Genomic DNA, 13,218 nt, shown 5'->3' on the forward strand with positions numbered 1-13,218 from the left:
ATGCAGGTAGTTAAAGAAGACGTCTCTTCGCAATAGTTGACCTTGTTTTTGCTGTATTTTTAAAGGTGTTTATTATAAGGTGTTTATTTGTTGTAAACTGCCTTGATATTTTTTTGAAATGAAATAGTGATATATCAATATGTTATGGTTTATTTCTAGGCCGCCTTTTGGCCAAAAAGGCCCCCAAGGCAGCTTACACACAAGGAGAGAAACACAAATACAAATAAAAACAATGCATTTTACAAAAATTCAAGCCAACAATATCCTAGCATTTCCAAAAAGCGACAACAGCTAGAAACCAAAAGCGCTCATCTTCCTGATGAAGGACAGTCCCCAGAAAAATGTCACTAAGAGCAGGGGTGAGGGGGCAAAGCAGGTGGAAAAGCTTGCCCCTTGATGGTCCGAGCACAGTCTATGTGCTTTCAAGTCGATTATGACTTATGACCACCCTATGAATCGGTGACCGCCCAGAGCATCTGTCATGAACCACATTGCATTTTGGATACTCTGTTCATAGGGTTTTCGTGGTATGAGGTATTCGGAGGTCTGGATGCATCTTAGTCTGGTGTCTCAGTTTTGACCATTCTGCCTTGGGTGCTCCTGCTAAGAGTCTAGGCTCTCAGTCTAGACTCCTGACGGCATTGCCCTCAGCTTCTTCAACACACAAAAATAAATAAATAAAGCTTCTGGAGAACACGAGGTTGAGGAAAGCAGATTCAGAGAATTGCTTAATGTCTGTCATTTTGATATAGCAATGAATGTGATGTGTCTAATTCCAGCAGGAGGAGAATTAAAGCAAAGAAGAATTCCTCTGTGAGAAACAGATTTGTTAGAGACACATACTTGAAGGAAGGGCTTGCTGTCTCCAAGTGACGCATACTTGAAGGAAGGGCTTGCTGTCTCCAGCAGCTTTACGGGACAAGATGAAGTCCTGTTCGATCTTTGCCTCACTTCATCCCTCGGTCTGCGCATTGCAATGTGTGTGTGTCTGTGCGCGTGCGCATGTGCATGCATGTGTGCATGTGCGCTTCGCCTTCCATGTATTTCTGGATCAGTGTGGAGCCCACTCCAGAATATGTATATATTAAAAATCCCTACTAGAAGCCATGGTTCCAGGCTAGATTCTGGTGGGAAATTCTTCCCTATCCATAATGTGCTGAGAATCAGATGCCATCTTTAGTTTTTTGTTGTTAGATACTCCTTTGTATTCAAATCAGGCCTCAGTAGAATAATGTAGCACTTGGGCATGAAGATGCAGCCCAGGAGCCCAGCACTAGAGGCCAAGATAGAGAAGACCTGCACGGCTACCATGTATTTCCCCTTTGTGCTCAGGTAGGTGGGCACAAAGGAGACCCAAACACTGCAGAAGACCAGCATGCTGAAGGTGATCAGCTTGGCTTCATTGAAGGCCCCAGGCAGCTTCCTGGCCAGGAAAGCCACTGTGAAGCATATAGCAGCCAGGAAGCCCATGTAGCCCAGGGCACCATAAAACATGGCAACAGACCCTTCGTTGCATTGCAGAATGATCTCTCCAGGCTGGGAGTGCATGTCAGACTCTGGGAATGGAGGAGAGATGCCCAGCCAAATGGTGCAGATGACAACTTGGACAGTGGAACAGGAAGTGACAGTGGCATTGGCCAGACTCTTCCCCAGCCATCTCCTCACTCTGTTTCCTGGCTTTGTGGCCAGGAAGGCCAACACTACAATGATGGTTTTTGCCAACACAGAAGAGATGGCAACTGAGAAGATGACACTCAAGGTTATTTGTCGAAGAAGGCAGGTTGCTTTGTTCGGTTGACCAATGAACAGGAAGCAGGACAAAAAGGAGAGCAGGAGGGAGACGAGGAGGATGTAGGAGAGGTCACGGTTGTTGGCTTTGACTATTGGAGTTTCAAGGAATTTAATGAAGATTCCTAACACAAAGCCTGTGGTTAAGCACAAGAAGAGGGCAAAGAGAGCCAGGATGTTCCCCAAAATGTGTTGATAGGAAAGGAAGGTGATAATCCTGGGGACACATTGATCTTGGTCCTTGTTTGGATACTGATCTTCTGGACATTTGGTGCAAAGGTCTGCATCTGAGAAGAATGGAAATGATTTTGGTATTACTATCAATCTTGCATCTATAATTGCCTGTGTTCTACTACATTTGTGGCGAGGAGACGTTTTCTTTTAAATTCTGTTCATCAAGAAAACTATCAACAGAATACAGAAGCTCATAAAATCTAACTATGAAAGCTACAATTAAAACAAAAGCACAAAACAGCAGCATCAACTTTCAGCGTAGTGGAGAAAAACATCACAGCCAGATTCACTCTGTGTGCTAAAATGGCTGAGCAAACAAAGATGTGTTTCCTTGGTGCTGGAATGATATCACAGTTGAGTGTAGGTGAGGCTCCCTGAGAGCATTCTATTTATGGAGTGCCATAACCTCTCTTTGAGAGCCAGTGTGGTGTAGTGATTAAGGTGCTGGACTATGACCTAGGAGACCTGGGTTCAAATCCCCACACAGCCATGAAGCTCACTGGGTGACCCTGGGACAGTCACTGCCTCTCAGCCTCAGAGGAAGGCAATGGTAAACCCCTTCTGAATACCACTTACCACGAAAATCCTATTCGTAGGGTCGCCCATAAGTCAGAATTGACTTGAAGGCAGTTCATTTCATTTCATATATATATTGGAGGAAAGGGCGGTATATATATATATTTGTGATGTCTATGGTTGTAAGTTGTTTTAAAAAAATGTCTTTAAGGATACATTTTTAAACTGATGTAACCCACCCTGGGACCTCAGGATGAAGGGGCGGGTAATAAAATCAACAGCAGCAGCATCAAAGCAGCAGCCTCGAAAGAGAGCCAGTGTTGTGTAGTGGTTAGAGTCTTGGACTAGGTCCTGGGAGACCAGGGTTCAAATCCCCACACAGCTAGGAAGCTCCCTGGATGACCTTGGGCCAGTCACTGCCTCTCAGCCTCAGAGGGAGGCAATGGGAAACAACCTCTGAATACTGCTTACCATGAATACTTACGAATAGTCGCCGCCGAGATCACATCACACCAGTGTTGTTCGACCTACACTGGCTTCCAGTTGTTTTCCGAGCCCAATTCAAGGTATTGGTATTGACCTTTAAATCCCTATACGGTTTCAGCCCAGTTTATCTCACGGAGCGCCTTCAACGCCACCAATTATGCCTCCCGACAAGATCGGCCACACAGGGCCTTCTCTCAATCCCGCCAACAAAAACAGCCAGATTGGCGGGTACAAGAGAGAGGGCATTCTCAGTGGCAGCCCCCACTCTTTGGAACTCCCTCCCACAAGATCTCCGGCATGCCTCTTCCCTAAATGTATTTCGGAAAGCCTTAAAGACCTGGCTTTTTCAGCAGGCCTTCGGGGTATCCGGGGAGGGTTAATCGATATAATTGTAATGCCTCCTACCCAGTTTTAATATTGTTGTTGTAGATCTATTGTTTTTATTGTATTACTGTATTTTATTAATTGTATTTTAACAATTTTGTAAGTCGCCTAGAGTGGCCATTGGCCAGATAGGTGACGAAGAAATTAAATTTATTATTATTATTATTATTATTGAAGGCAGTCCATTTTTCCAACCTCTCTTTGGTCACCACCCACCTATTTTCAGATGATGGGTATCTGGAAGACAGCCTTTAATATTTTCCCCTTTTCCCAAAGGAATGCCTTTGCTCAAAGATCACCCAACTCTGTTCACACAGCCTTTCCTTGAGAGGTTTTATGAATATTATTTATAATTTATAAAAATATTTGTATACCACTATAAAACATCAAAGTGGTTTACAACACATATAAAGCAACTATAGAATTTTTAAAAAATTAAAATACAATAAAAACAAAGGTCAATTGTTGCAAGAAAAGAGCATGTTCTTAATTGCCTGCATAAGCCTGGTGAAACAGCAAGGTTTTCATCATGATCCTGCCGAATCTCTGTTGGCAAAGCATCCCAGAGAACTGAGCCGATGACATGGAAGGTTCAATTTCTTGTCAATGTTAAATGAACCTCACTGATATGGGGATGACCAAGGGCACTCCTGCAGATGATCTCAGTGATCGAGCTGGGATATGAGAATACAAGGGATTCCTAAGATACCCTGGACCTATAACTGTATAAGTTATACAGGTCTCTGTAAATTAATAGAAGGACCTCGAACCTCGCTCGGTCAGAGATGGACAGGCAGTGCAGATGTTTTAAAAGTGGTGTCATATGTTGTCAGCCACATGCTCTCAACATCAATATGGCTGCTGCATTTTGCGCCAGCAGGAGTTTCTGAACCAGGGCCAAGGGCAGCCCCACATAGAGCTCATTGCAGTAATCGAGCCTCAAGGATACCAACACATGGACCACAGAGGTCAGGCTATCCCTGTCCAGAATGGCCATAGCTGACCAACCAGACAAAGCTGGTAAAAGGCACTCCTAGCCACAGAGGATACTTGGGCCTCTAGTGACAAAGATGAATCCAGAAGTACCCCTAGGCCTTCAGAGGGAGCGTGACCCCATCCATAACAGGTAACCTGCCTATTTTCCGGACATGGGAACCACCTACCCAATGAGCCTCCCCCTTCCCAGGATTCAAGAACAGTTTCTTGGCCCTCAACCAGTCCACTGAAGCTTTCAGACACTGATCCAGAGCATTCATTGCCTCTCCGGATTCCGATGTTATGGAGAAATAGAGCTGCGTGTCATCAGCATGCTCCAAAACTCCCAATGGCTTCATGTAGATGTTGAATAGCACTGGGGAGAGAACGGTACCTGGAAGAACCCCATAGCACAAGTGCCAGGGGGCCAAGGAACACTCACCCAGTGTTACTCTCTGAATGCAACCCTGAAAGTAAGAGAGGAACCACCATAATACAGTGCCCCAATACCAATCCTACTAACTCGGTCCTGGAGGATACTGTGGTCAGTGGTATAAAACGCCACAAAGAGATGGTGCAGAAATAACTGGTCACACTCTTCCCATCACTCTCATGATAAAGGTCATCCATCAGGGCGACCAAGGCTGATTCTGTTCAGACCAAGGCTGATTCTGACCCATTTCGGGTCTGAATCCAGATTGTCATTTCATGAGTGTAATTTTATTGTTGACTTCACTGCCATGATACAGTTTTTTTTTCTTAATCTTGCTGGTGCAGGATTTTTTTACAAATAAATGAAATACCTGCCCGAGTGGAGATTGTCCTTTCCGCACATGGAGCACACACATAGCAGCAAACCGGCTTCCCTTCTTGAATCTCCTTCATGTAACCGGGGCGACAGCTCTTTGTGCACCTGGAACGAGGCACGGTCTGAGCAGATAAGAAGGAGCATCAAGGGGGAAAAGTTAGGAACGTCTATGGAAAGAATCCTACAGGACCTCAGGTCTCACAGATCCCAAATCGCCCCAGGCTGTATTTCAAGAGGAGCATTTTTTCCCCGCACCGTAGTATGGCAGGGAAACGTCTTGGATGTATGTGGTTGCTTCAGCATTTTATACCCCAACATCCTTTCAGCACATATGTACAGCCGTTAAGTGCTGCAGCTTGTGCTCACAGTGCCCAGCCAGATGCCTCTGGGAAGCCTGCAAGCAGGATCTGAGCGGAGGAGCACTCTTGCCTCCTGTGGACTGCAGCAACTAGAATTCAGAAGCTTCCTCTGAGGCGGCACAACAAACAAATGCAGTTCTAGAATGACACCATTAAAGAAAAAAAATGCAGTCTAACACATCGGCTGAGAGCTGTACCGGTAACATCAAATGGTCACTCAGAGCAAGCCCCCATCAGATGTTCTAATGTTATGTTGTGCTTTATTTCTAGGCCACCTTTTGGCCAAAAAGGTCCCCAAGGCGGCTTACACACAAAGAGACAAACACAAATACAAATAAAAACAATACAATTTTCAAAAATCCAAACCAACAAAATCTAGCATTTCTAAAAAGCGACAACAGCTAAAAACCAAAAGTGCTCATCTTCCTGATGAAGGACAGTCCCCAGAAAAAAGTCACTAAGAGAAGGGGTGAGGGAGCAAGGCAGATGGAAAAGCTTGCCCCTTGATGGTCCCCGCACTGTCTCACCCCTGCAGCAGTACTTCTCAGTCTGCAGCTCCTCCTGATAAGGTCCAAGCAGAGGGGTGCAGCAAGGCAGGTGGAAAACTAATGCAGCCTGCACCAACCTGGTGCTCTCCACAAGGTGTTGACCACAAATCCCATCGCATCTGCTTTGCATGCAGGCGATCCCCGATTCAATCTCCATGTAGGGCTGGGAAGGACTGCCTACCTGATACCCTGCAGAGTCACTGCCAGTCATTGTAGACAATACCAGACTAGATGGACCAAGAGTCTGAATCAGTATAAGGCTGTGCCTACCTGGAGAGCACCATGTGGGGTGAGAACTGTTGTAAGAGTATATGTAAATAAAGGAGGAGATATATGAAGACGTCATTCAGTTTTGGTATTTCTCTGGGCCTAGATTGTGTTACTGAAGTGGTTTTTTCTACCTGTCCCCTGAGCATGCCCTTAGCTCCTTCGATCCTTATAGGCCCCTTCCAACTCTACTATCCTATGATTCTATAAGCTTTGCTGTAGAGGTGATGGTGCATTGAGTGCAGTCTGTCCCCTCCAGAAGCCAAGTCCTTAATGATTTGCTCCCAGGACAGCATGTGTGCTTGTCCAGACACCCAGGAGTTCAGCTTGATGTAAAAATCCATGAGGTAATTCAGATGGGTTGCTCAACCCATCAGTACCCTGGACAATCTGTAGTCTGTCAAAACCATACGTCCGGCCAGAGCAAGAACCTTGTAGTCATCATGATCACCATTAATTAATTAAATTTATTTATTTAAGTAAACCTCGCTGCCTTTTTCAGCTCTGAGTTTCTTTCTTGGACATTTTTTTCTTAATAATGTTATTTGTTATTTAGTTTAATTTTTATAAATTGTATTGCTTTCATTGATGTATTTTATACTGGTGTTTATTTTTCTTTGTAAGCTGCCTTGAGGGTTTTGGTAAAAGGTGGGGTACAAATAATAATAATAATAATAATAATAATAATAATAATAATAATTTATTTGATCTATATCCCACCCTTCCTCCCGGCAGGAGCCCAGGGTGGGAAACAAGGGACAACACACTAAAAACATCTTGAAACATCTTAAAAACAAAAGCTTTTAGAAATATATTTTTTTAAAAAGCTTTAAAAACATCTTAAAAAGCATTTCCAGCACAGAGACTGGGATAAGGTCTCAATTTAAAAGGGTTATTGAAAGATGAAGGTCTTTAATAGGTGCCGAAAAGCTAACAGAGATGGTGCCTGTCTAATATTTAAAGGTAGGGAGTTCCACAGGGCAGGTGCTGCCACCCTAAAGGTCCGCTTCGTATGTGGTGCAGAACGAACCTCCTGAGAAGATGGTATCTGCAGGAGGCCCTCACCTGCAGAGTGCAGTGATCGACTGGGTATATAAGGGGTAAGACAGTCATTCAGGTATCCTGGTCCCGAGCTGTATAGGTCTATGTACACCAAAACCAGGACCTTGAACTTATGGGAGGAACCTTTTTGCCACAACAATACTTTGGGGTTAGGATTGGCCAAGTGGTGCAGAGATCTGATTGGCCAGAGAAGAGGAGATTGACAGGAATGTCTCCAGGAGTTTCTGTGAGTTTAGATGGAAGTGTGTATAGGAATGTAATAATAGCACAGGAAAGAGTGTGTGGCTTTGAGATTTGAGATGGAATTCTTTAAAAAAATGTTTCACATTCTCCTTGTGAGGGCTGTGCTGCTGTAGCCCTGGTGCAAAACCCTTCACTTTTGGGGGGAGCGGGAGAGACCGATTCCTGCTGTACATAATCACTCAGCCCTAATGGGGCTTCCTCCCTGATCAGTGTGCAGAGGATTGCGAAGTCTCAGTTAGAGCTGAACAGATGTCACAGGCAATAAAATGAAACAAAACTTTTCCCCCAACCTTGTTAAACCTCCAGGGCCATGCAATGGTGTCTGGGTTAATGGTGAACTTCAGGTCTGAGGGTGCGTATCCCTCCATGCTACCAATTTTCACTCTACCATGAGACTTATTGGGAAACTGCACCCAATTCACGAGATCAAAGCTGCCTGGCAGCTCCCCAGCCTCATCCAGACGCTGCCCGCCGATGGAGGTATTAAGCTGGACTTCTCTTAAGAAAAGGTGGATCTGGAATGAGAGAAGAAACACCAGCATAGATGGCTTTAAAAGAGTATCAGACAGATTCATGGCTACTTGCCACAATGGCTATGCTCTACTTCCCCTGTTGGAGGCTGTATAACTCTGAATGCCAGTTGCTGTGAATCAGAAGTGCTCAGGATGCTCAGGTCCTCCTTCCCAAGAGAGCCATCTGGTTGGCCAATGTGAGAACAGAATTCTGGACTAGATGGGCCCTCCAGCAAGGATCAAGTGTCAGCCCTGCTCACTGTGAGCGCTCTACTTTTCTGCCAATTGGGGCCAATGCACATCCCTTCTGGACCCATATAGAACAATCCTATATATCTCTACTCATTTTATCTATTTATTTTTATTTATATCCTGCCTTCCCTCATAGCAGGAGCCCTGTTGAGTTCAGTGATGGGGGAGAAACTGGATTCAGTTCTCATTTAAAGTAGAATCGATCAAATCTGCACGTTTCAAAACAATAAAACTGACATAGCCATCCTTTCAAAATTCACACTTACCTGAATTTGGCAATGCAGTTCTCATAAGAACATAAGAAGAGCCTGCTGGATCAGGCCAGTGGCCCATCTAGTCCAGCATCCTGTTCTCACAGTGGCCAACCAGGTGCCTGGGGGAAGCCCGCAAGCAGGACCCGGGTGCAAGAACACTCTCCCCTCCTGAGGCTTCCGGCAACTGGTTTTCAGAAGCATGCTGCCTCTGACTAGGGTGGCAGAGCACAGCCATCATGGCTAGTAGCCATTGATAGCCCTGTCCTCCATGAATATGTCTAATCTTCTTTTAAAGCCATCCAAGCTGGTGGCCATTACTGCATCTTGTGGGAGCAAATTCCATAGTTGAACTATGCGCTGAGTAAAGAAGTACTTCCTTTTGTCTGTCCTGAATCTTCCAACATTCAGCTTCTTTGAATGTCCACGAGTTCTAGTATTATGAGAGAGGGAGAAGAACTTTTCTCTATCCACTTTCTCAATGCCATGCATAATTTTATACACTTCTACCATGTTTCCTCTGACCCGTCTTTTCTCTAAACTAAAAAGCCCCAACCATTGTTTGCAAAAAATGCATGCATTAGCGGAAACTGTGCATAAATATTAATGTACTAAAATGCACCTTATTAGGAGAAATTGCTTGCAAAAGTGTGTGCACTAGTTTAAACTACAGTCAAAACTGTTTTATTAGGATAAATTTGCACTAAAATGCTGGTGAATTTTATGAAGATTGTTTTTTTTAGAAATTCATCGCAAATTGCTGCAAAAATGCAGAGAACTGAATTTAAGACAGGAAAAATAAGAAATGGAGAGAACCTGAACTGACAGATCACAACTGAGATGCTCTTCCTGGTGATGCTTACCATCATTATGTATGGAATAAGGCCATCGAATGAAGCTGAAAGTTGGAAGACTCGGGCGGGCAAAAGGAAATACTTCACACAGAGCACAATGAAGCTATGAAATTCATTCCCACAAGAGGCAGTGGTGGCCACCAACTTGAGTGCCATTGGAGACAGTGTGCCTTTGCTGGGAAGAGAGAGGGCTGGGAGAGCTCTGTTGCATTCAGGTCCCTAGGTGGGCTTTTGGCCTGATCCATCAGATAGACTCTTCTTAGGGAAAATGAAGTGGACCACATGAAGCAACAGGTTTAGGGCATCATTGAAGGACATACCTGCCATGGCTGCAGATGTTGTAGCCTGCGTCCTGCACCCGGCTTCAGGATCCGCTTGGACCTAGATGAATATGCTGCATTTAAGGCCTGAGCCACAGCCTGGACGCTGTTGTAAGTGCTGTAGTTGTCTTGAGACTGGGCTCTCTGCAGCTCCTCTTGGGGCAAAGACTCCAGCTTCTCTTCCTCTCTGCATCTTGTCCGACCTCTTACGGCCAGCACATGCTTTGAATAGGAACAACGAAATGCTCTTTTCCAAAACTCTTCAAGAGCAGGTGACAGTGGGTTATAGTAGTCATATTTCATCCTTTTTTGGGTTTTCATTACAAAGGACAAGGAACCACGGATGTAACTGAAATCACAATAGACGTTGATGTCCCAAAAAGCTGTTGTGATCCAGACTTTTGCCCCAGCATGTATTATTTCAACTTTGGTTTGTACAATTGCAATTACATCAAATTCATGTTGAGAGTCTGCATAGTATACAAGTACACTGACTTGCCTCCACAGGGCAAGTCCTTCTCTCTGGATCAACATGTGGGCTGGAGTTTTCCGCAGGACTCTTTTTGAAAAGGCAACACAAATTCCATTGTGGATCAGCAGAGGTGTCAAGGCACTCATGAACTTTTCACTGTTGTCTGTGTCTGGAGCAATAAGACCAATCCATGTCCATCCAAAATGCAGGAGGAGTTGGACAATCGCTGGGCACTGAGTTTCTTCTCTTGGGACCATACGGTAGACAAAAGGGACCTGGGTTTTATCATTCAGAACAAAGCCATAACTGACCTAGCAAGGAAGTGAAAAGATACGGCGTGAACCTAAGCTAACCTGTTTGTAGGGGATAAATGCAGTTTTTCCTCAATCTGGAATTGTTCATACTCACCCTCAACATGCTGCTTTCAACCTAGATTGATTCTAGATCCTGCTGTCCACAAGGATGGGTGTGGTTACTTGATAAACATTTGAAAACCCTCATGACTATTATCCATGGGCCAGTGTGGCATAGTGGTTAAGGTGTTGGACTACGACCTGGGAGACAAGGTTCGAATCCCCACACAGCCATGAAGCTCACTGGGTGACCTTAGGCCAGTCACTGCCTCTCAGCCTCATGAAAACCCTATTTATAGGGTCACCATAAGTCGGAATCGACTTGAAGGCAGTACATTTACATTTATTATCCATGGGAAGACCCTTTTTGTTACTAACCTTCAATATTCATGGTATGTTGTCTCTCCAGACTGCAATTGAGAGACATGTATAATGCAGCAATCCTCATTGGATGCCTTCAAATGGCTCTTTTGACAAAGAAACAATTAAAATCCCTTAAGCAAATCAATACTTCCACCAAGTCATTTTACCCCTTCTCTGCAAAGCTGCTGATTTGTTCCCCATTGGAAAGGTTGTGAGACAGGGGTGCATTTTATCACCCTATTTGTTTTAATCTATATGCAGAACCTATCATACAGAAAGCAGGATTGGACCAAGATGAAGGAGGTGTGAAAATTGGAGGGAGAAATATAGATATGCAGACAATACCATACTCTTAGCAGAAACCAGTAACGATTTGGAATGAATGCTGATGAAAGCTCAAGAGGAAAGCACAAAAGCAGGACTACAGCTGAACGTCAAGAAGACTAAAGTAATGACAACAGAAGATTTATGCAACTTTACAGTTGACAATGAGGACAATGAACTTGTCAAGGATTATCAATATCTTGGCACAATCATTAACCAAAATGGAGACAATAGTCAAGAAATCAGAAGAAGGCTAGGACTGGGGAGGGCAGCTGTGAGAGAACTAGAAAAGGTCCTCAAATGCAAAGATGTATCACTGAACATTAAAGTCAGGATCATTCAGACCATGGTATTCCCGATCTCTATGTATGGATGTGAAAGTTGGGCAGTGAAAAAAGCTGATAAGAGAAAAATCAACTCATTTGAAATGTGGTGTTGGAGAAGAGCTTTGCACATACCATGGACTGCAAAAAAGACCAATAATTGGGTGTTGAAACAAATTAAACCAGAACTATCACTAGAACCTAAAATGAGGACACTGAGGTTATCATACGTTGGACACATAATGAGAAGACATGATTCATTAGAACGTAATGCTGGGAAAAACAGCAGGGAGTAGAAAAAGAGGAAGGCCAAACAAGAGATGGATTGGTTCCATAAAGGAAGCCACAGACCTGAACTTACCAGATCTGAACAGGGTGTTTCATGACAGACACTACTGGAGGTCACTGATTCATAGGGTCGCCATAAGTCGTGGTTGATTTGGAGGCACAGAACAACAAACAACAATCACTGGTACACTCTGTTGAGCATCCCCAGTGGGAATCACAAGTGAGGAGAGTTCTGCTTGCAGACTTCCCTTTGGGGCACCCGGATGGCCAGAACAGGATGCTGGACTTGATGGGCCCCCTCTGGCCTGGTCCAGGCACAGGGCTTTTCTTGTGTTCTTAATCTTCTGTTAATCTCTGTTATATTTTCAGCTCCTGCTGAAGACCTTCCTCTTTCGACAAGCCTTATGAAGTAGAGGCCTGATCCCAGTCTGTGCCTGTGCTGGAATTCCTTTTTAAGATATTTTTTAAAGATGTTTTAAAATGCTTTTAGTGTTTTTGTATGCACTCTGGGCTCCTTCTGGGAGGAAGGGCAGGATATATGTATTATTATTATTATTATTATTATTATTATTATCCAAGAGGATACCAATCTGGTTAATAAGCAGTTTCAATGAAGTGGTTATCAGTGAGGTTTCTTTGAGAAAAATGGAAGCCTTGGCCAAAAGATGAGAACAAGAAGTCCCTGAAGAAATGGCAAAGTAGAATGATCTGCAGTTGATTCTCTCCCCCATTCCCATCCATACCTGCGGGATTTTGTAGATACCCGACATAGTTGAAACCTGGTTGGAGATGTCAGAATTGACCCCTTCAAGAACTGCCAACATGTTATTCTGACCTCCACAGCTATAGTTTGGAATGTTGATTTCCCCACCAGCCAGCAGGTCTAGCATGGCATCAGAGGTCATTCTACTATCGCAATAGTTCTCATAGATTTTGTAACCCAGGGTGATGTTGGGTAAGATCTTAGGATCCTGATTGATCTCGTGAATGGCGAACAAGAAGGACAAGATATGCCAGTACCTTCTGAATTCAAACCTACAAGGAGGAGAAGAGGAAGAAGAAGATTGTGTCATGTTGCCATTCAGCATTCAATGAAAACATTACTTTTTTTTAAGAAAAAGCCCTTTCCAGGCAATATAAATCCCATAAGAGTTGATCCACAAATATTGGTTTGTTTTAAAGGGGAGAAACCCCCCTAATTGTTTTACTTATTGAAATTATATAGCCACGAGGGTG

At 44.0% G+C, this 13,218-nt stretch overlaps 1 protein-coding gene across 1 annotated transcript in view; it reads right to left on the minus strand.

The window, feature by feature from the left end:
• Positions 1-5,167: 5,167 nt before the first annotated feature.
• Positions 5,168-13,218, minus strand: part of LOC133379088 (vomeronasal type-2 receptor 26-like) — a 32,227-nt gene continuing 24,176 nt past the window's right edge. Inside the window, exons 5-8 of the mRNA XM_061613698.1 lie at positions 12,726-13,017; positions 9,860-10,081; positions 8,059-8,185; positions 5,168-5,313 (exon numbers count right to left, since the gene is read on the minus strand). Coding sequence (XP_061469682.1) covers positions 5,168-5,313; positions 8,059-8,185; positions 9,860-10,081; positions 12,726-13,017 — 787 coding nt within the window. The remainder of the gene's footprint in view (positions 5,314-8,058; positions 8,186-9,859; positions 10,082-12,725; positions 13,018-13,218) is intronic.

The sequence above is a fragment of the Rhineura floridana genome, chromosome 3 (assembly GCF_030035675.1).
Source record: "Rhineura floridana isolate rRhiFlo1 chromosome 3, rRhiFlo1.hap2, whole genome shotgun sequence".
Lineage (NCBI taxonomy): Eukaryota > Metazoa > Chordata > Lepidosauria > Squamata > Rhineuridae > Rhineura > Rhineura floridana.